This window comes from Lonchura striata, chromosome 14 (genome assembly GCF_050655825.1).
Source record: "Lonchura striata isolate lonStrDom1 chromosome 14, ASM5065582v1, whole genome shotgun sequence".
In the NCBI taxonomy this organism is placed as follows: Eukaryota; Metazoa; Chordata; class Aves; order Passeriformes; family Estrildidae; genus Lonchura; species Lonchura striata.
In genome coordinates, this window is record NC_140716.1 from 8,321,216 (window position 1) to 8,343,545 (window position 22,330).

The 22,330-nt window shown below is 52.4% G+C and overlaps 2 protein-coding genes across 5 annotated transcripts in view; both read left to right on the forward strand.

The window, feature by feature from the left end:
* Positions 1 to 9,627, forward strand: part of SYT17 (synaptotagmin 17) — a 34,252-nt gene extending 24,625 nt beyond the window's left edge. For 2 of the 3 annotated variants that reach the window (XM_021539806.4, XM_085592336.1), the window contains exon 8: positions 8,584 to 9,627. In XM_021539806.4, coding sequence (XP_021395481.1) covers positions 8,584 to 8,780 — 197 coding nt within the window. In that variant the 3' untranslated portion in view covers positions 8,781 to 9,627. Of the gene's footprint in view, positions 1 to 7,249; positions 8,542 to 8,583 lie in introns of those variants that run through there. The other variant, XM_085592337.1, reaches the window with a different exon arrangement.
* A 3,383-nt stretch (positions 9,628 to 13,010) lies between these two features.
* On the forward strand, positions 13,011 to 21,890 carry CLEC19A (C-type lectin domain containing 19A). Of its 2 annotated transcripts, none has more exons than XM_085592340.1 (5): positions 13,011 to 13,158; positions 18,763 to 18,928; positions 19,415 to 19,508; positions 20,515 to 20,647; positions 21,389 to 21,890. In XM_085592340.1, exons 1-5 carry the CDS (start codon positions 13,068 to 13,070, stop codon positions 21,466 to 21,468), a joined length of 564 nt encoding a protein of 187 aa, XP_085448466.1. In that variant the 5' UTR covers positions 13,011 to 13,067; the 3' UTR covers positions 21,469 to 21,890. The 2 variants fall into 2 exon arrangements, with proteins under 2 accessions (XP_085448466.1, XP_085448464.1); XM_085592338.1 differs by having other exon boundaries at positions 20,515 to 20,630.
* The last annotated feature ends 440 nt before the right edge of the window (positions 21,891 to 22,330 follow it).

A 22,330-nucleotide genomic window follows, 5' to 3' on the forward strand; every position in this document is an offset into this window, starting at 1 on the left:
CATGGCTCCAGCAGGACAGGATGCTCTGCCCCAGGCTGGGCAGGGTGTGCTTGTTGGTGGAGAGGCTGACCTCGAAACGTGTGTGACCTGCACTGGTGACATCTCCACAGCCAGTCCTGGCTGAGGGTGCAGCTCATGGACACTCTGTCTTCTGGTAGGAATTGGTGATACTCCTCACTTTTCAGTATGTTTTAAAAATTGGCAATGTCTCTGTTTTTTGTAAAGATTTAGGACCCATTTTTCCTTTTTTTTTTTTTTTTGAGTATTTTTGTTCCCAAGAGTGTTGAGACTTTGCAGATCTGTACCTGTGGTTTCAGGGGCTACAGCAGAGGGGCCCTGGCAATGCTGGCAGCCACCTCTGTGCCCCAAGTGCTGCAATGTGTGTCTTCAGACCCCTGAGTAACTTTAATGCTTTATTCCAGAGCTTTAATTAACTTCTAATTAACTAATTAGTAGTCAGTACTTGATTAAAATAACAGATTGCTGTTCAGGAGCAATATACCTGGTTCCTCTGGTAGCTCATTTTCAGTTGGCCTTTAAGAAAATATGGGGACCATTTAATAGTTTGTATTTTAAAAGGGGAAAAAAAGTAACTGTGGGTGTGTATTGAATAATTATGTAGTTCTGGGTTGCTTTCACTGAAATGTTTTCTTTCTGAAGCAATGCTGCCTGTTTCAACAGGATGCAAAGCTAGTGGGGCTTTTCAGTAGTATTTTTTTAATTAACAGACTGATTTCCAAATGTCCCAATCGGCTGAGCAGGTTGAAATTTGATAAAGTTTTGTCTTGAGGCTTCTCCAGAAATATATCTGAATTCTGATTTCCCTGGCTATGTGGAAGTATGACCTGAAGATACCAGCATCAGCTCTAGCTGCTGTTTGCAGGGATGGAAAGCACCATGTCTGGAGTCATCACTCATCTGCATTTTGACTTGCCCAAGTCTCCTTTCTCCTCTTGCTTTTGCTTTCCCACATGAAAACCCAATAAACATCCAGGCACTTTGTCTTTTGCACAGAGATACAGGGAAGAAATCTCTAATATATGAGTCAAATTAAACTGTTTTTTTCCCATGCTAGAATGCAGGAGGAGGACTTGATTTCTCTTTTGAAATACTATCGTGTTGGGCACCATAACATCTCTTAGATGGACAGATAATTAGACATCTCACTGCTAGAAAATTGTTTCTTGTAATCTATTAAACATGTCTTTTGGAAGTATTGGACTGTCTGTATATTTCCCATATCTAGAGCTCAGAAGCAAAATGTAATCCCTGATTAAACCTGTGTAATCCTATCTTAGCCAAAGGAGAAAAAATGGAAAAATCCCACTGATGTCAGCACTGTGTTTTCTGGGGATTTATACCTGTTTAATTTAGACCAGAATTTGGCCTTTGTGTCGGGTGTTATAAAACACTTCATTCATTTATGCAGCAGCCACCATATGGTCCTTGGCCAGTCTGGGAGAGCAGCGAGCTCCTGGCCGGTGCCTCCCGCCCTCCCAGGCCTTGCTCCAGCTCTGGTGGCCACAGGAATGACCCAGCAGGTCCTGAGAGGGCTCTGGGGAGGGCTCAGGGAGCTGTGCTGGCAGGGGAGAGCCCTGCAGCCCAGCAGAGCCTTTCACAGTGGCTCTGGGTGCCTTCCCAGATGTACAAATCCCTGCCCCACTGCTCTCCACTCTCAGTGCCTCTGTGCCCTGCTGCTCTCTATGGCAGGTGCTGGTGGTCACCTGGAGCAGGTGACAGCAGAGGGCTGGTCAGAGATTCTCAGTGGGGTCCTGCAGCCCAGTCCTGTTTTGGGTCACTCAGGGATGATGTTCTGGGGTTGGGTTTGGCTTTTTGCAGCAGACTGACTGCTTTAACAAGGAGGGGTGAAGTGCCATTAATCAGGGTGAGAGCACCAAGGTGCTGACCCTTCCTGACCCAATCTGTCCCTTGCTTAGAAGGCAAAGTTCGATTTATCAAGTTGCCTGACTTAGTTAATAAATGCACTGCATCTGGTGTGGCAGAAACTGCCTGTCCTGAAGTTCTCTGGAATCTTTTGATAATCTTTTTCTCCTAAAGAAAGGAGCAAACCTCCTCTCTCCAGGCTGATGATAGGTGCTTGCTCCTTTTGCCAAGCCTCTTAATTTAAGCAGTGTCATGGCTCTCCTGCCCTCAGCCCTTCATCTTGTTTGGCTCACGCTGCACTGAAAGGAATTGTTCAAGCGTCCTGCAAGGCCATAATCTGCCTGTGCATCAAATGAAGAAAAGTCTGGGTGGCAGGAGCTGCTGTGGGCAGCAGAGCAGTGTCTGGAAATGGAATGCCTGTGGCTGTCACAGGAGATGGATGAAGGTGCAGGCAGGGGCTGCCTCTCCTGCAAGACTGTCCCTGCCTGTTTTTGCAGCCGTGTGGCACTGGTGCTGGAGACTCTTCCTGTGAGCTGTGCAAATATGCTTTGTTGCATCTGGGGCTCATAGTGCACGAAATTAAGATGCAGTTTTAAAAAAAGGGGAATTGGAATTGGCAAAAGCCAGCCATAGATACTCCTTTTCTGTATCCTCTGGGCTGTTGCAATAGATGCATCCAGCCCATTATTCCAGTGTCTCCTGATGAGGTAATTTCATGAGCTGTCATCCCTTGCATGCTCTGCAAGGCACACTTGTGCATTTGCACTTGCCCTGCCCCCTGCATCCCTGCTGGCTGCTGCAGTGCTCTTCTCCCTGTCTGAGAGCAGACTGTGACTGGGCACATGCCTGCTTTGGGAGCATGTGCAGGGAGCCCCAGCACCTGGGGCTGCCCTGTGGGAAATTGCAGAGTCTCTTGCTGTGGCACTGTCCCCCGTGGGGCAGCAGCTGGTCTGTGTGTGCCCATGGACCCCAGCAGCTCCAGTTCCTCTGGAGCTGGGCAGGTGCAGCCAGTGCAGGGAGCAGTCACACAGGGGAAGGATGGGAGGAGAGTTTAATGTGCCCATCAGACCCTGCTGGAGATTAAACTGATAAATGGGAAACCACGGCATCTTCTGCCGTGCTTTTCTCTCCTCTCTGCTAAATATGACAGGCCATGCTGGAGGAGCAAGGGCAGGATTTGGGCCATGCCTGTGACCTTCTCAGTGTGCATCATTAGCCCAGCTGCTGCTGCTCCTCGTAGCACCTCTTTGTGCTAAACAGCCTTTTCATATGGATGTCAAGCAGTTCAGCAGCAGTTTTCAGTCCTACTTAAGCTGGCAGCTCAGCCTCACTGGCTGAGGCAGCGCTGGGCATGGACAGAAGTGGGCACGGAAAGGGCTGGGCACGGAAAGGGATGGGCACAGAAAGGGCTGGGCACGGAAAGGGATGGGCACAGAAAGGGCTGGGCACGGAAAGGGATGGGCACAGAAAGGGCTGGGTATGGAAAGGGATGGGCACAGAAAGGGATGGGCACAGAAAGGGCTGGGCATTGGCCACTGGCACTGTCTCCTGCCTGCCAAGGGTGGGTGAGGCACTGCCTGCCTGAATGGGCAGCAATGTGAAGGGGGCACTTTGTGAGACCTCACCAGGCACTGAGGCTGAGTGGGAAGTGCTGAAGTGTTGATGGGTCAGTGCCAACAGGGTTGTGGTTCTGCCAGGGGGGCTACACAGTGCCATGAGCTCTGTGTCCACAGGGGGACTCTGCCCCTCAGTTGCCTGTGTACAGCCTTGTTTGTGCCGGTTTTCCTTTTCTCTGAGTTAAATGGCTTTAATCGCGTTGCAGGTGATGGTGTAGGTGGGTGAAGAAGAGTTAGTTGTTCGTGGTGGAGCTCTCAGCTGTTTCAGCACACTGACATCTCCCACTGGTACTCCCGGAGAGGCAGCAGCAGAGGCGCTGTGCGGCCATACCGGGCAGTGCACACAGCCAGAACTGCTGAGGAACTGCTGAGTAGCTGCTGAGTAACTGCTGAGTAGCTGCTGAGTAACTGCTCTGCACACCTGGCAGAGCGTTTGCAGGAGAGGCAGGTGTTTCGTGGCCTCAGCTGCAAGGTTCATGCTTGTCCCCATCCTGTAAATGATACTGATAGCCTTGAAGTTAGCTTAAGGAAATTTTCTTAGTTAATGCTCCTCCCTGGTCATTCCAAGGATGCTGATATGTTCAGTCAAAGGATGAGTGATTTTCTGAAGTGCCAGCTGAAGTTCTGCTGCTGCACGTGACTCATGGATGGCAATGGTTTCAGTCGTGCCCTGCACAAATGCTCGGTGTGGAGGCAAAAAAAGGGAAAGGTGAAAGGCATTTTGGCTGGATCTGGTGCCAGGGCTGGTGCCACCCAGGCAGCCTCATGGCTTAATTATGTGGTGCCATGGGAAAGAGCTGACTGGCAAAAAGTGATTCCATGTGACTGAAGCTGGCAGGAGACAAGGGAAAGCTCAGGCTGGATCTGTCCCCAGAGCAGATGCTGCCTGAGCTCCAGGCCCATTGCATCCCCTGGAAGTCCCTGCCCTGCTGGGCAGCAGCTCTTGGGCGTGCAGGGCCTGGCATGGCTGTGCCCTCAGCCCTGCAGGCAGCCAGGCTGGGGGGCTCAGCCTTCCCTCCTGTGCAGGAGCCCTGTGAGGGACATGGGCCCTGACCCCAAAGAAACGTTCCATGTGGCACCCAGGCCCCCATCAGCTGGATATGGATCATTCAGGAATGCTGCATCAATAAGTTCATAACATGAAAATGTTTTATCTACATCATGTACTGCCGCGCTCCCGCAATGTACCTTGTCTTCAAGAATTTGACCCTTTCAATGGACATAAGTAAAGGTTATTTTCTTCTGTATTTCAGCATTTCTATTATAAAGAATGTCTTTTTAAGAAGCTTTTCTGTTTCCAAATGTGTCCTTCTGAAGAGCAGCTGCTCTTTAACTGCTCTGCTTCTTTAATTGCTTTTTGCACTGTATTTGCTTAGAAATGGATGTCGCTATTGTGTGAATTACTGTGATGGTAGAAAAAGAGCTCATGAGATCAGGTGTGTAGTTTCCATCAGGAAAATATGCTTCTTAAATGGAAAGCACCATCTAACAGTTCATAACCAGAGTCTGGGTCAGTCTGAAAATCCCAAACGTTAATTACTTTATTTTCTGCTATTGAGTAGCTCCATGGGGTCATTGTTTTTGTGCCAAGGGCAGATTGAATCTGAAATTTGCTATGAGCTCCTTTCATACTCTGTCAGGGGTGTTCAGACATCAGGGAACACAACTCAGTCCCCTTGTACAGTCACCTGGACTCAGTGTGGCACAGTGCTCAGCTGCTGCCCGTGGAGCTCCTCCACCTTCAGCTGTTGTGGAACAAGCTGGAAGGAGAGAGCAGGGGCTCCTTACTCCCCCCAGGGCTGGAGTGGGAGTGTGTGTGGGGCTGGCCCCTCTGCAGGCGGGGATGCAGCCGTGCTGTGCGTGTGTGTGCAGGAGCAGAGGGCTCTGCTGCTCAGCTCTGTGGGGCTTTCCTGCTCCAGGGGGCTCCCAGGTGTCCCCTGCTGCCACCAGCATGTCACCTGGGACCTGCCGGCTCACCTGGCAGCCAGGGCAGGGCCAGCCCCAGTGGAGTGCAGCTCACCCTGTGCCTGTGGGGCTGCGGGTGCCTGGTGGCACACGGGGCTCTGTGTGCATCAGGGTGGGCTGGCACTGCTGCTGCAGGGCTTTGCAGCTGGCTGAAGGCTCAGACACGAGTGAAATCGCTGCAGCAGTGCCCGGTGCTTCTTGGTGCTCAAGGAAATGGTTCCTCCCCTGCTTGAGAAGGGATTGCTGAGCCAAGGGAGGAGTGGGGGAGATGCTCCCCCTCCCTGTGTCAGCACAGGAGCACCAGGGTCTGCTTCCAGCTGCTCACCTGGGTCTGTGGGCTCCTGCCATTCTCTTTTCCAAGCTTTCTTGGAAGTACTGGTGTCAGCAGCAGGGGAATGGTGCTCCTGAATGTGAGCAAAGGAAAGGCTTTGTTTCCTCAATGCCATCTCTGGCCCTTTCTTGGGTAAGGTCCATTCCACAGCTTGGTGAGCTCAGCTATCAGCAGATTGCTCAGCAAATCCTGGCCATTTAGTAGTGCAATACAGCAGTTGGCCTCCCAGAAAGGCATGTCCTAGAATTTAAAAGGCTTCTGAACTGATGGGTAAAGCTGAATTTTAGGCCCGCAAAGACCTCTCATCTGAGCAAGCTGCTGTGGTGAAGCTGTGAGTGTAAACCTGAGGTCAGTCCAGTGCAGCCTCTTATGGTCTGTGTGTGAATGAGCATTTGGCCTTGGGAAATGTCTTCTTCCCTGTTCCTCAGCAATAAGTCTCTGTGCTGTCTACAGTAGTTAATGATAGAAGCAACAATGCTTTTATAATTAGCTCATCAATACCCCAAAGGACTCAGCATGCTAATTACCTGACACAATGAGATTAGCAAGTTGCATTATAGGAATTCAAAATACTTGGATCAACAGTAGAAGAACAGGTGCCCTTAGTTAGCACACCTGCTTGTTTTACAGTCCTGGCATGGAGTACTTTTGAAGAATCAGTATGCCTGGGGTACTTCATCTCCACTGTTCATTTATCCTGTGACTAATTGATGGCCTGTAAGGCTTCTTGGTTTAAATTACTTGGTCCTGTCTCCCAGGATTAGGTTTTATCTTCCTTAATTTTACACACACACACAAAAAAAAAAAAAAAATCCAACAACAAGACCAACAACAAAACCAAAAAATCCAAAACAAAAACACAAAAAAATGAAAAAACATTCTATTGAAAATTGTGGTTTGAGGGTATTTTAACATAATTTTATCACACATTTGATTTCTGTAGGCTAATAAATCATAGCAAAACATGTAGTATAGTCCTGCTAGCTACACCTGTGATTGCCTTGTAGGAGAACTCATTAATAACCCTGACAAGCTGTGTATTAGTTGGAGATGGATGGCTTAGAATTCCTGACAGTGTCCTCAGAGGTGGCCTTTCCAAAAAACACTAGCCTGGCCTCTTGACAGAGGCACTTACTTGGCAACATGTGCTGATGGCATCAGCCCCAGATAACTGATGGTGACAGGCAGAAGAGATGCAGTCTTCCTGCTGGGGTGGTGAACCCCAGATCATTTCTAAATGTTGTTTGAAGATGGACTAATGGGGCTCTGAGTTGCAGGGTAGATTTTTTTGTGCAGTTATTTGAACAAATTACTCGGACATTTGAAGGTTTGCTGTCACCTAAAATATCCCCAGGTAATTTGGTGAGCAGAAGCATTTCTGCCCATAAACTGTGTGTGTCAGAGCTGTCGGAAGGGATGAAGTGAGATGTAACCTGGCACTGCTTGATTTCAGGACTGCACTGGCAGGAGGTGCCTGAGTCACCCAGAGCAAGATCCCAGACTGGTACAGAGGTGAGGAACCAGCCTTGCAGAGTGTGCAGGTGGCAGAGGGGCAGGTTAAAGTAATGCTCATCAGTTGGGGGATGTATTATAATAGGAAAGGCACAGCCTTGACAAAGGTGTGTGGTCAGAAGTGAGGCTGAGCGTGTTGTTGTTGGTGTCCTGCCTGCCTGTGAGGGTGTGCACACACCAGGTGATGCCATGGGGGTTCCCAGAGGTTGTTTTGCTGCCAGTGATGGTTTCCAGCAGCCCTGGAGAGCTGGTGCTGTGGGCAGGGGCTCCATGCCAGGCTGCACATGCTCTGGCTGCACCAGCCCAGCTGGATTTGGAGCTCCTGTAGACATTTGTCCTTAAAAATCCCTCTCTTTCCTGAGGAGATTTTTTAATCGTTAATATTCCAGGCAGTGCCTGTGGATATCCTGGCTTCAGCTTGCAAAGACTTCATTTCAACTTTTTAATGAGCTGAGGCAGGGCTTCAGTTTGCAAGGCACAAAGTGGTTTTGCTGCTGTCTGGTGGGAGTGCTCAGCCTTTCCCAGGATCAGGCCCATCATTAGGGTTTGCTGCTGTCTGCGATCTTTCCTTCCAGGAGGCTGGGCTAATCCAAAGGACAGGGGGCTGGGTCGGTGTCTCTCCCTCAGTTGCTTTCCTGGACATTTAACAAGTAGCTGCAGTGATAATTATGGCAGATCCTTACTGTGTAAACATCCTGCTGACAGCCAGTGTGTGTAATTCCCCGAGCAGGGCAGGCTGTGGATTAGCGCTGGAGTGCTTTGTGCAATGCCTTTGGAGGAGGGCACTTTGAGATGTTGCTTCTGCCTTCCCCCAGCCTCAGGCTGCTGAGCTCCTTTTGTGATTTCATGATGCCCAGGCATAGCTTTTGGCACTTCTTTACACGAGGTGTTTCTCCTTCAAGGCTGGACAAGACTTGGAGCAGTCTGTTCCAGTGAAAGGTGTCCTGCTCATGGAAGGGGCGGCGGGGGGGAGGGTGGAATAGGATGATCTTTGAGGTCCCTTCCAACCTAAATCATTTTATGAATCTGCCTATTCATGGTAAATACTGTGGTAAATGTGGATTTGTTTATTTGACTTGTATTTCAGTCTGTAGTACAGCCTATTTATTCCTTCCAAGCTCCCGTTCCTCTAACATTTTTCAGATGCTGAGTTACATCCCAAAACTGCTGGCACCTGGCACCTGCTGTGGGGGGACATCTGTAGGACATTTGGTGTCCTGGGGCAAGGCCGGCGGTGCTTTTGCCTTGACCAGTCTGTGTTTCTGCTCTCCCCAGTGTACGGGCACAACGTGAAGAGCAGCAACGACTTCATTGGCAGGATCGTGATCGGGCAGTACTCCACGGGCGCCCCCGAGTCCAACCACTGGCGCCGCATGCTGAGCGCGCACCGCACGGCCGTGGAGCAGTGGCACAGCCTGCGCTCGCGCGAGGACTGCGACCGCGTCTCGCCCGCGTCCCTCGAGGTGACATGAGGCGGGCGGCCCACGGCAGCCAGGCGCCGCAACGAACCAGCCCACGAGTGGAACGCCCCGCCTCGCACCCCACAGCAGCACCTGGATGATGCCAGCGCCGGCCCCAGTGACCCGCGTCCCACGGGCCCGGCTGCTCCGGCTGCTGGCCCGCGGGGCCCTGCGTGGACGTGCCCCGGGAAGCACGCAGTGGGTGCAGGAGCTGGGAGCTGCCTCTGCTGTCCTTCCAGTCCAAATCCATGGCTCATCCTCTCGGAGATATAAGTACCCGTGTGCTCTCATTGGTGAACGTGGTAATTAGGCTAGAATATTTTTTTTAAATGGTAGAACCTGTGGTGAAATCGATTCTGACTGCGGTTTTGTCCTTGTAGTAGTTTTAACAAGTTAAGCTGCTGTTACTGTGTGTGTTTGTGTGCCGGGCCACACGTGTGGCCCCACGTGGGACAGATCCCGTGTCCCGTCAGTGGTGACCTGCCAGTCTCGATAGCAGTCTGTGTGCGTAGTAGATTCAGTGCTGATATAGCAAAATAAACATTTCCCATAGCATTTGTACTGGGAAAACCAGCTCGCGTCCTTTCAAACATGTGCTGTGCAAAAAAAAAAACTGCTCCGGGGACTTTGGCGGTCAAGAAAACCCAGAAAACACAATTTTAATTCTCTCACAGACTGCAGTGGCTCTTTCTGTGTTGTGTGTGTTTACCCAGGTAGTTCTTCAGGTCACCAAGTGAACTTAGCTACAGTCAGGCTGTCCTGTTGGTTGCTTCTGTACATTTTATTTTTCCACAGTGTATTGTCTGGTATGATGCAGATTGTATATTTATTGAAAATAAAATTCTATTTAATTGTGCCACATGGATTGGGGTGATACTTGTTGAATTCACCTTTGTGTTGAGCTCCTTCAGTTATGATTATGGCAGTAAAAAAGACAAAATGTTGGCAGTTACCCCACTGTCACTCACTGCAGATGAACTGGAAGCACTTTGAGAGAAACTGGGCATCTGCTGATGGAGGCTGGTGTGGAGAGTGAGCTGGATGCCTTGGTCTGGCCATGGTGGTTCCCAGCCAGACCCCACATAACACCCTGGGGGTTGGATGTGTCAGATTCCAGAGATGACACATGGCAGGACGGGCAGCACTCCATTAAATGAAGCCCAAAATGAAACCCTAGTATCTCCTGTGCTTTTAATATTTTGATTTTTAAAAAGGAAAAAAACAACACAGACAACTATTTCACCCGTTTGTTATTTAGCTACAACAGTTAGGGACAGGCAAGTCTTAAAAAGCAAAACAAAACCCAACCACACCAAAAAAACCCAAACCAAAAAAGCTCAGTGCTTGCTTTGGCAGGTGTCAGTGTGTGGGCCAATAATCCCTGCTGCTGTCCAGGTGCTCCTGCTCCAGGGCAGGTCTGTGTAGTAATGATCCCAAGATCCCTTCAGCACTCTGCCCTGGCACCTGGCTGCCTGCTGCTCCCCGGCACAGCTGCTCTGTGTTAGCAGCACACAGCAGTGGTGTCTGCAGGGCTGTCCAGGGCCATCCTTTCTCTGAGAACACTCTGGATGCTGGGTATCAGTTCTAACCTGCCCCTCTGCAAGGTGAATTTCTGCTCTGCAGTGAAGTTGATGACAAATCTCTGTTCTCTGGCTTCCTCCTGGTTTGTCTCATAAAAAGCCACAGTGGAGAGGGACCCCACGGGCAGTCCTGGGCAAAGGTGTGCTCTAGGGGGTGAGCTCTGCCTGTAACTCACGAAGGCTCAGCCAAGGGGCCGTGGTTTCAGCAGCTTCTGTGGCTGACGTTTATATTCTTCCATGGGGGGCCTGTGGAGAGCAGAATGAGCTCAGGACATCCATGAGAGCAGACACATGCTTTGCTCAGCACTGGGGATGAAATGTGAACAGAAAGTAATTTTGCCTGAGTCTGTCCTTGAAGTCACGAGGTGTCTGTTCCGCAGGGAGGAACAGTCATGTACACACAGGATGCCAAAAATTAGAGAGAGTGCCCAGAGGGAAGGTCAGTGAGAGCAGAACAGAAGCAGAGTAGGGAGCTCCTGGCCTGCAGAGCAGACAGAAGAGCATGGGAGGGAGAGGAGCAGGAGGGATGAATTGTGGCCGTGCTCCCGGGGCTGCAGCCAGCAGGTGAAGCACATCTCGTGCTGGTGAAGTTGGAAAGTAACCCAAAGGGCAGCTGCAGCCCCAGCTGGCACGGCGTGCCTGTGCTGTCCCAGTGCTGGCAGCAAAGCTGTGCCCAGCTGCTGTGCCAGGCTCAGGGCTGTGCCTCAGGGGAAGCTCAGTGCTCCCAGCTGCTGCCATGAAACCAGCATTAAAATTATTCAGGAACTCTGCTCCCTCTTCAAACACGAATATTTGTGCTTTGGGAGTAGATTAATATGCTCAAAGATTTTTGTTCCATAGTTTGCTAAAAGTTGTTTGTAACATTGGCTTTATCTGAGGAAAGAAGGGAAGAGGCATGCCTTGACTTTGAATAATCCCAATGCCTTCATTTTTAGTGTTCTGCTGTAGCAGTGGGCTTTTCATTGAGCCAGATAATTTCAGATCAATGTATGGAAGGGGAGAGTGTTCTTAAAAGGCTTTGTTTAATATGAAGAAAACTTAATATAGAAAAGTTGATTGAATGAGTTACTGTCTCTGGAGTAAGTCTGGATGCTTTACTGTACTGAAAGCTTAGTGTCACCCCAAATAGTTTATACTTGAATCTCTAAAAATGGGTCAAAAATGCCGAAAATTTTAATCTGTAGCTAAGAATAAAAAGGGAACAGCATTGAGAATGTTCCTAAGCAGTTCTTTCAGTGCTGATTTAAGGCATAAATTGGAAATTGAACAGGACCACTAAATTGTATAGTATTTGTGCCTTTACTATTTCCCTTATGAGTGCAACAGTTAGAAAAGGATTTTATACAGTGTTTTTAAAAGTCTGAAGTTTATGTCTAACAAATGTTTTCCACAGGAAGGAGACATGCTGGATTATATTGGCACAGACTGCTGTATCATATCAGGTTTTCTGCTGTTACATGACGGCATGGACCCAGCACGGGCCTGGCAGATGGGCACAGAGTGAATTCCTGAAATAGCCTTGGAGCCCTGGACACAGCTGGAGGATGCTTCTTCCAGGCTGTTAAAGTGTGTCAGCTCTGGGAAAAAAATCCCAAACCAAACACAGGAGAAAACCCAACAAAACCCACTCCCCGAAACCAAAGCAAAGCAAAGCAGAGCAAACCAAAGGCAGCACACAATGGGACACTGCGGTGTTAAACCCCACTGCCGTGCCTGGCAGCCTTTCCCTGCCTCCCTCCGCGGCTGCCCGGCCGCTCCCCGGTGTCACCGCGGCCGTCGGGCCGGTCCCTGCCGGCAGCGGGGTCCCCGTGTCACCGCCGGGGTGACGGGCCGCCCCAGCCCCTCACCCGCACCCGGGGGCGAGGAGGGACGATGTCCTAAGGAGGGATGATGTGGATGATGTCCTACTCGCCTGCGGCCCCGGCGGGTGACAACAGCGCTCTGGGGACAGCGTGCGCCCGAGCCGGGCTGCGGACCCCCGGCCCCCCGGGATGCGCTGAGCGGGGCCGGGCTGGGGCTGGGGCCGGGTGCGGGTTCCTCTGGGATGCGCTGAGCGGGACCGGGCTGGGGCTGGGCCGGGTGCGGGTTCCTCTGGGATGCGCTGAGCGGGACCGGGCTGGGGCTGGGCCGGGTGCGGGTCCCTCTGGGATGCGCTGAGCGGGGCCGGGCTGGGCCGGGTGCGGATGCGGGTCCCTCTGGGATGCGCTGAGCGGGACCGGGCTGGGCCGGGTGCGGGTCCCTCTGGGATGCGCTGAGCGGGGCCGGGCTGGGCCGGGTGCGGGTCCCTCTGGGATGCGCTGAGCGGGGCCGGGGGCGGGCTGCGGAGGAGCCGCCGCTCGGGGGAGGGGGCAGCGCGGCCCCTATATCCGCCCCGCCCGGCGGCCGCCCCACAGCCCGCGGGGCCCGCAGCCGGAGGGACCCCGCGCCGGACGGACCTCGGCGGGAGCCGCAGCCGGCGGGACCCCCGACCCGGCGGGACCCCCGAGCCCTGCGGGATCCCGAGCCCTGCAGGACCCCGACCCGGCGGGACCCCCGAGCCCGGCGGGACCCCGACCCGGCGGGACCCCGACCCGGTGGGACCCCCGACCCGGCGGGACCCCGACCCGGTGGGACCCCCGAGCCCTGCGGGATCCCGAGCCCTGCGGGACCCCGACCCGGCGGGACCCCCGAGCCCTGCGGGACCCCGACCCGGCGGGACCCCCGCCCCACGGCGCCGGCCATGGGACGCGGGCGGGCGCTGTGCGCGCTGCTGGCCGCCGCCCTGCTGGCCGCCCAGGCCTTCCCCCAGACCAACATCAAGATCAGCCAAGGTGAGTGCTCGGCGCCGGCCGCGGCCGCTCGGTCGGTGATGGTGGCGGCAGGGAAGGAGCCTCCCGCAGGACCGGCAGCGGGCTTCCCCCTGCTCCAGAAGTCCCTGACTTCCCTTGAAATCAGCTTTCTTCCACACCGTGGGGACGTGCCAAGGGCAGTCCCGGTTCTCCTCCGGGATGCCGGAGCTCTCTGGGCTGGCCCTGTGTCGGTGTGCCAGGTCAGCCCTTGGCTTTGCCAAGGCGCTGCCGCGGCTCGGGGCTGTGCCTGGCAGCAGCCCTGGCTCGGTGGCAGGAATCACTGCAGGGGCACACACATGGACGCTGCAGGGCTGTGGCCACGCAGCCCAGCAGGACAGGCTGAGGGCATCAGGGCTTCTCGTTTATTCACAATTACTCCGTATGAAACCAACACGGGATTCTCCCTTATTCCCCTTCTTTTCTCCGAGCTGCTGCTGACTGCTGAATGTCACTTGGGTTTCTTCTAAACTTTTCTGCGGTGTCAGTACAAGTGACAGTTGCTGCACCAAGTTAGTTTGAGCCCTGTTAGGTTTACTGGGACTGTGAGTGGAAAGGGATTCCTTCAGTGCTGTTTGGTGAGATCGTGAGAAAAGGGATCGATAGAAGCCTGGCTTTCCTGCCAGACACCTAATCCGTGGGAGCTTTGCCAAAACTAATTAAGGAGAAAAAAACTCTGCGAGATAACTTCTATCTGTCAGTGCCAGCTGCAGGAGCGTTGCTGCTGCTATTGGCTGTAGCCTCAACTCCAAACATACAGAGGATTTGAAGCTGTAAAATCAGCTTGGTTTCATTAAGGAATTTTAAAAAGCAAAGCCCTTGGTGTGTCAGGATGTCCCTCCCAATGTGCTTCAACTGATGTTTAATATTTTACTTGAAAACTTTTGACATGTGCCTTAAAAACACTTCAGGGTCTGTAAAATATTGGCCAGTTATAAGATTCGTGTCCATCAGTGGACATACCTTCTCCTGCAGCTCCATACAGCCCCCCCATGCACTGAGACCAAGGTCCCTCCCCTAATCACATCCTTCAAAGGTGGATGCTCAGTGTGAGACTCTTTCATCTGTTAATGAAAAACAAATATTGCGAGTAACATGAAGGTGGCATTGTTTGCCCATGGTGACTAGAATGTCAGCGTTTAAGGAGTTGCTTCTAAAGCCATGGGTGAGTTGAGGCATCCCAGCATCACACAACAACACTGTCTTAGTCCCTGCCACATGCTCCTGCCCTCCAGTCCCCTGTTTAAATGCTTATTCTGGGAGGTTACTCAATAAGAAGGATGTGGTGGGATGGACCTCTGGCTCAGCTGGCTCCCCCAGCTTAGCCACTGGCAGTTTCTGCTGAAGTCATCCTGGGGATGGCTCTGGGGGTCCCCTGTCCCAGCCCTGTTGTCTCCCCCACCCCTTCTAGCTCCCCACAGCTCCAGCAGTGCTGAGCCAGGGTAAAGTCCTGCTGCTGGCCCTCCCCGTGGCCTGAGCTGGTGAGAGGTGGCTTGGTGAGCACCAGGATGCTGGTCCTGAGCCCCAGCTCACCCTCACCACGCCAGCCCTCGGGTCCTGGTGGAGGGTTCTGCCCTGGGAAGGCCCCAGACTTCCACACGACAGGATCTCCTCAGCTCTTCTCTGTTGACATGAATTTCAGACGAGCCTTTTGGATGTTGATGGACACTCTCCAAACCCAGCTGCTTGCCAAGAGCTGAAGAGGTTCACTTGCCTTTTCAGGTCAGATGGCAGCATTAGCTTATGGATGTGCCAAGGAGGGTCTCCTAGCCCCTGTAAGTTTTGAGGAAAGCTGTCAGCTGTTGATGGAATGATTTCTTTGATTCTCTGCAAGAGTAAGAGCATCTGCTGTCCGAAACCCCCTGATGGAGCTGCAGCCCCTCAGGAGCCTTCCTTGCCTGGGCATCTCTTCCAACCTTGTCCTGGCCTCAGATTTCACATCTCAAACGTGCAGACCCTGGAAGTGAGGCAGCATTGCTCCTTGGGATGAAGTTCTCAGGAGCAAACCTGCTCTTCACCAGCTGAGTCCAGGGGAGACATGCAGCTGGTGGTAGGTTTTTTTTTCCCCAGTAGCATACTGAAATGAAGAGAAACCCTTGTGAAACTAGCTAGGATTTTCTCAGTTAATTATTTGTAGTTGGAAATAAGCCAACTGGGGAAATGAAACTTTTTTTGGCAGAGCAGTGCCAGCTTCTGTAAGATTTTGAAAAGTGATTTTCTTGGTAGTTTACTGTGGGGCTCAGCTAGTAAATAAATAAAAAGGCTCCAATTTGGCACTGACACAAATGCAGAGAGCACAAAACTTTTTTTTCTGACCCCAAATATTTGTTTTCCAGCTTTTCTGAGTTAGTAACAGCTGCTTGATCTGAATCTTATCCTTAGCCCAGTCTGGACAGTTATTTCACTGGTGCTGCTTTAAAACATGGTCCTGCCTTTAAAACTGCTGCATTGTAAATAAAAAAAAAAATTTAAAAAAAAAAAGGAGGAAAGGATTCTTGTCATCATTTTTCTGCAGGAATTTGGGGACAAATGGATGGAGTCACTTGGGGGTTGACAGGGACCCCTGTGCTGCAGGCATTGGCTGTGCTGGCCCTGTGTGGAGGAGCTGATGTTTTGCTGGTCATTTAGACCCAATCCTCACTTTCCTTGAAAGTGAGGATTGGGTCTAAAAAGCCCCCAAATGCTTTCCCTGTCACCTTCTAGATAGAAATACCACACACAGCTGCTGGCTTGGGTTCTGAGGCTTTCCTGTAGAGACATGAGTGAGCCCTATACTCACAACCCCACATCAGATTTCTTATGGTTTTTCTGCTACAAATATTTCAAATAAAGCAGCTCCCCTAATTGATCCTGGCTGAAAAACTGGGACCAGTAGTTCTCCTCCAAAGAGACAGACAAAGCCTCTGATCCTGACCTAACAGAAAAGATGCTAATTAAAAGCTGACCTCCCATATTTTCCTTTTTGGTATATTTAACCTTAAATTCCTTCAGGCACCTCTGGTTCACTGAAGCTCATCAAATTAATGCTACCTAATGGGAACCAGTGTGGAATAACAAAGCAGGGCTGTCTCAATGTCTGACTTGGTCTCAGCTGCTCTGAACGAACGTGAGGGTGTTTTTCCCTGGAATTGGGGTGCCTGCTTTGAGCCAGGGCAGTGGGACACCCACTGCAATTCACACTCAGGAGTGAAGGCTCCATTTGCTGGGGATGCTGCTGGGTGAAGCCCTGTGAATTTTGCCACCATGCTGCCAGAGGTGGGGATTTTGTCAAGGCACTATAATAAAACCCCAATTGCTGGAGCAGCTGGTGGTGCCTTGTCTGGCACAGACCTCTGGGCTGTCCTGGGCAGGAAGGAACAGCAACCTCGAATCTCTGCAAGCCAGGAGCAGATCCCAGCACTGTCCTTGCTGGAGGTACATGCCTCACCTGTGCCCTGGTGGTGAAGGTGAAGCCTTATACTGAAGGTTTGACCCTTCTGTGTTCTGCTTCAGCTTTGGTGGAGACAGGGAGCCCTGGCCAGCATCATGAGGGGAGGAGGGCTTGACTGCCAGGAATCACATCAGCTTTTGGAGTTCCTGGTCCTGCTCTGTTACTACAATGAAGTAATTTGCATCTCCTAGGGCTGTTCTAAGGTTTTTCCCAGTGCAGTTATGGCTGGGTGTGAATCGGAGAATTGAACTCTGCATTGCTGCTGAGCTGTCTTTATCTTACCCACTCTCCCCAAAAGCTATTTTGCTCTTCCAGCCCAGCAGGCCTTATCTTCTATCCTCCACAGTCCATAATTAGTGCTGCTGAGGATGGGAGAGCCCCTTGAGCCCCTCAAGGGTCTGTTGCTGTTGGATACAGAGCTGCCCCCAGTCTCAGCTCCTCTGGAGGGATGGCTGGGGGTCCCAAAACAGATTGATGGGGTGACAGCCCCACAGGGCTTGGCATTGACTTGGCCTTGTTCACTCAGGAGGAAAAAAAAGACTCTTTGTATTTGTGGTTTGTCACCTGGGAGGGAGGTGTGACAGCAGGGACCCTGTGGGCTGGCTGGTGGCTGTTTGTAGAACACTCAGAGGTCCCCATGTGGAATGAGCTGATGAAAATGAAATTATCACCCTGAGCTGCCAGCACTGGCACAGGGAAGGATTTGGCTCCATGAATGCTCACACAGCTGCTTTGGGTTCACCTTGCCTCTCTTTTTTTCCATGCTGTTGCTTCCTTTGCCCAGCCACATCCCTTGCTGCTGCTGGCAGTTTTGCTCTCTCCACCCCCAGGGAAAGCCATTCCCTGGCCCCTCAGTGCTGGAGGCACAGCCCTGACCTCTCCAGGCTTGAGGCTGTTACCTGCTTGGATAGTCTGATGGCATCTGACGTCTGCCCTCACCCCCTGCACGCCCACCCTGCCCACTGCCCCGCTCGCCTCAAGAGCAGCACTGACCCCAGACCCCAGATCCCTGGGCATGTGGGAACTGGCTCGGGGGCAGCTGGCAATTCCCCCACGTTCACAAACCAGCAGCTAAGAGAGTTAAGTCTGTGTGCCCCAAGACTTGGGGGTCCCGAGTGCCACATCCTCCCCGCACAAGGGGGAGCAGAGCACGGAGGAGGTTGGAGCAACGTGTTAATGCCACTGCTGTGTTCAGACAGCGGCGACTACAAAGGCTCCAAAAGGACATCCTGCCCCCACAGGGGCCTCTTGTGGGGCAACTTCCCCACTGTGCTGAAAAGCAGCAGGGGAGGAGGAGCAGCAGCATGGCCTGGCTGTTATCTCTTGGTGGGATATCTGTGGGACAGGCTGGCACCACTGCTCCAGTGCCTACGTGCAGGGCTGCATCCCAGCCTGGGGACAGGGCAGGGACCGGCTGCATCCCAGCCTGGGGACAGGGCAGGGACCAGCTGCATCCCAGCCTGGGGACAGGGCAGGGACCGGCTGCATCCCAGCCTGGGGACAGGGCAGGGACCAGCTGCATCCCAGCCTGGGGACAGGGCAGGGACCGGCTGCATCCCAGCCTGGGAACGGTGCATGGACTGGCTGCATCCCAGCCCAGGGACAGTGTATGGACCAGCTGCATCCTGCAGCACATGCACTGGCTGCATCCCAGCCTGGGGACAGCGCATGGACTGGCTGCATCCCGGCCGAGGGACACCACATGGATGGGGTTTCCCTGGGGGACGAGCTGCAGGCTGGCCTTGCAGGAGGGCAGAACTCGGCCATAACCCCACAGCCCTGGCTGTCAGCTCCCTCCCAGCACAGAGGCTCCGGTTGTGCTGATAGAGACAAAAGGAGCCCTTATCTCAGTTTTCCCAGTAGCAAATGTCAGTGCCTTTATTTTAAGCATACTCTACCTAAAGTGATGTCAAGCTAGCTTGGAATGTCCCTCCTGATTTAGGCAGATGCTGAAACTGAGGAACCCATAACTTGTTTAAAATGTATTTTGACTTCTGCAAACTTCTGCATGGCTCCTGCAGCAGCTGGGTTTTCCCTGTATGTGTTTGGTGGGTGAGGTGGGAGAGCAGGGCTGGGCACTGCTGCCTCCCTCACCTGGTCATCTTCCTGGCCAAGCTGTCTCACCAGCAGCTGCTGGATGTCCTCTGCTCTGCCCCCAGCCATGCCTGATCCTGTCCATGCCTACTCCTGCCCACTCTTCTGGACGGAGTACGAAGGCCACTGCTACCGCTACTTCCCCATCAACAAAACCTGGGCGGAAGCCGACCTCTACTGCGCCGAGTTCTCCATCGGCATCAGGTCAGCCAAGCTGGCCTCCATCCACAGGTGGGTGTGCAGAAACATGTTGTCCCACGCTGACACAGCCTGGGGAGGAAGGAAACTGGGGGCAAAGTCCCAGACCCACATCACAGCCTCTGTGTCAGTGCAGGCTCGTGTTCCAGCCCACACATCCCGCTGCAGCAGCGGCCCAGGTCACAGAAAGGCAATATAGAAAATAAATGCCTTTCCTGGACTGGCAGGAAAACTGGCATAGTATTTCCTAAATTTCCCCAAGCTGTGTATTTTTTTACTCTTGAAAGAGGGATAGAAGTACAACAGGATGATTACACAGGCTTTTTCCCCTACTCCCTCTCCCCCAGCTCTCAGCAGCGCTATGTTCCTCTTGCACAGACCTGGGACAGTCAGCACCAGCAGTAAGAAGCAGGAGACCCATTTGCCCAAGAGTCCTGGGGTAGGGTGAGTGCTTAGGGACACGCCTGACCATTTGCTGACATATCCTCTTGATTGCCCTGTATTGCTCTGTTTTGCCAGCTGGGAAGAAAACGTCTTTGTGTACGACCTGGTGAACAGCCGCGTGCCCGGCATCCCCACCGACATCTGGACAGGACTCAACGACCTACGGCAGGTGGGAGCTCCCTGGAATCCTGTGGGAAATGGCTTTGAAAAATTCACCTCTCTGTGTTTTTCTCCTGGAAAGCCACTTGGTTTTCTTTTTTGCCCCTTATACCCCTTTAATCAGGAGATGACATAGGGTCTGTGTGCAGCACATAGAGAAATTTATTTCACCCATTCCAGTCTGCTTTTAAAAGACAAGTTGATAGAATTAATAGATTAATCAATAATTACTCATATCACATTTTATTACTGGATTAATACAAGTAGTATTGTATTGCTGGTCCAAGAAGAGTAAATAAACTGGAAAAGTCTTCAGTGTCAAAAACCACCAAGTTCCATTGCTCTAGTGCTACTCTGTGACTTTTGAAAGCTGACATGTTGAAAATATATAGTCTCATATGTTAGAAAGAAAAATGGAGACCATCAGGAAAACAAATTTTTTGTAGATACTGGAAAAGGAATGGAAAATGAAGAGGAAAAGGAATGTAGATGTGGGTGGGGGTGTTAAAAAATATATAGATTAAATTTCTGGGCTTCCCCTAGTGAGAACACTGCAAAATCTTGGGCTGTTCTTGGCAAGTTTCCAGTTGTAAAACCCAGATGTGCTGTTTGGACTTTGCTGAGTGGTGTCTGTCTGTGTCCCTGGGCTGTGTGGCACTGGGGATGGGAGTGGGATCTGCTGAGTGGTGGCAGTCTCTCCCCATGTCCCTGGGCGGTGTGGCACTGGGGATGGGAGTGGGATCTGCTGAGTGGTGGCAGTCTCTCCCCGTGTCCCTGGGCGGTGTGGCACTGGGGATGGGAATGGGATCTGCTGAGTGGTGGCAGTCTCTCCCCATGTCCCTGGGCGGTGTGGCACTGGGGATGGGAATGGGATCTGCTGAGTGGTGGCAGTCTCTCCCGATGTCCCTGGGCGGTGTGGCACTGGGGCTGGGGGTGGGGACCACACGGCAGTGGCCTCCTGCCCTCTGCAGTCACAGCTCTGTGGTGACAGCTTTTCTCTGCTGGCCTGGTGTCAGGAGGGTCACTTTGAGTGGACAGATGGCTCCTCCTACGACTACCACTACTGGGATGGCAGCCAGCCTGACGATGGGATCCACTCCATCCCCGAGGAGGAGGACTGCGTGCAGATCTGGTACAGACACAGCAGCGGTGAGCGCCCAGGGCACCTTCAGTATTCTTTGTGTCAGTAAATTCAATCCACTGTGCCTCCTGCTTTTCTGAAGAGGTTGCTGGCAGGCAGAGGATTTGCATTTTAATTTTTAGTATTATTTTTTTTTCTTTACAGTGAAAAGGTGTTTTCCTTTTCACCCTGTACATACATGCGTACATATTCATTTTCCTTCTGTTCCCATCTCCCTCTCCCACAGTAGCAGCAGGGCAGGAGCATCAACTGCCTTGTAGAATTACCAAATTTAGTCAAAGGTCAAATTTTCCTATTTCCCCTCCCCCACAGGAAACCTGTGGAAGCACTCATTGTTTTCCAGCTTTTCTCTCCCATGCTTGTGCCAGGACATCTTGCTGAAGTGGGACAAGATCCTGCCTGTGCAAAAATCCCACTTCACACCCTCCCTGCTGGTGAGACCAGCCAGGTGTGTCTGGGCACCCCAGATGTCCCTAAATGTCCTGTCCATGGGCAGCCCGTGGATAATTTTGGGGGAGCAGGGCTGTGTTTGCAGCTGCCCTCCACTACCAAGTCCAAGCTGGGGCCTGTCCTCCTGTCCCACATCCTCCAGAAGAGGATTCTGGGGGGAAGCATGACAGCGAGTGGCACAAATGGGAGCATCCAGGGAAAGCCTCCCACAGTGGCAGGAGGTCCTGGTGCCAAGGGCAGTGCGTGGTTCCCTCCTTTTGCCTTTTTTCAGCTAATGCCTTGTGTTTTTTGGAGGGCAGCACTGCGCTCCTGGAACGACAACGCCTGTGGCAGAGCCTTTCCCTTCGTCTGCAAGATCCCCTCACTGGCCCTGGACTGAGCTGCTGGTGCTGCCCACAGCCCCCTTCAATCTGGGTCACCTCTCCAGCTGTGCCAGGACGTGGCGTGGGCTGGGAGAGCCGTGGAGCTGCTTGGATGCCCAGGCAGTCCCTGGCTGCAGAATCTCTGCTGGGAGGATGAACCTGGCACTCAGCACTGACAGGAGCTGCATTCTACAGCAGAGGAGCCCCCAAGCCCGAGGCTGGCTTTGGATTTCAGATCAACCATCACGGTGTGTTAGAGGAAACCCCTGATTTTACCAATACACCAAACTGTTAGCACCCAAAAATAGCCGTGTGTAGGAAATGCTTTTGCCCGTTGATCTGCGAAGAGTGGAGGAAAAGTGTTATTTTCTGTTAAGTTATGCAAAATGCCTCTTGTCCATGTTATTTTTCTCTCTGCTAAAATAAACAGCAAACAGCAGGTGGAGGCTCCACTGTCTTTCTTGCACTGGAGTAGCAGCCATTCCCTGGGGGCTTGGGGTTTCATGTGAAAGAAGTTTTTTCCCCAACCTGCTCTGTGTTACAGAGGTGTGCTGGGGGGAAGCAGCTGCCTAGGAAAGTTTATTTTATAGACCCTGACTGTTTTTTGGAGTGTGTGGGGCAGCCTGTGTACTCACCCTGCCCTTTGCCTGGCCCCCAGCAAACACAGAGGCACCATGGAGGGTGTGAGGGCCAGGCAGTGCCCCAGGGCTCAGCAGCATCCCTGGGCAGGCAGGTTTGGCTTTGGCTGCTTGGAGGGGACTGAGTTGGCTGGAGGGCAGGTGAGGGGCAGACACCACTAGCTGGGGCCAGCCCCTCCTCACAACCCAGTCCTGGCTGGGGAGAGCTTGCAGTGTTTGCTGCTGTGTCCTAGTGAGAGGA

Coding starts and splice junctions, on each gene's coding strand:
- CLEC19A (XM_085592338.1), top strand. CDS start 13,068: ATGGGACGCGGGCGGGCGCTGTGCGCGCTGCTGGCCGCCGCCCTGCTG. Junction 19,509..20,514: donor GACTCAACGACCTACGGCAG/GTGGGAGCTCCC, acceptor GCCTGGTGTCAG/GAGGGTCACTTTGAGTGGAC. Junction 20,631..21,388: donor GAGGACTGCGTGCAGATCTG/GTACAGACACAG, acceptor TTTGGAGGGCAG/CACTGCGCTCCTGGAACGAC.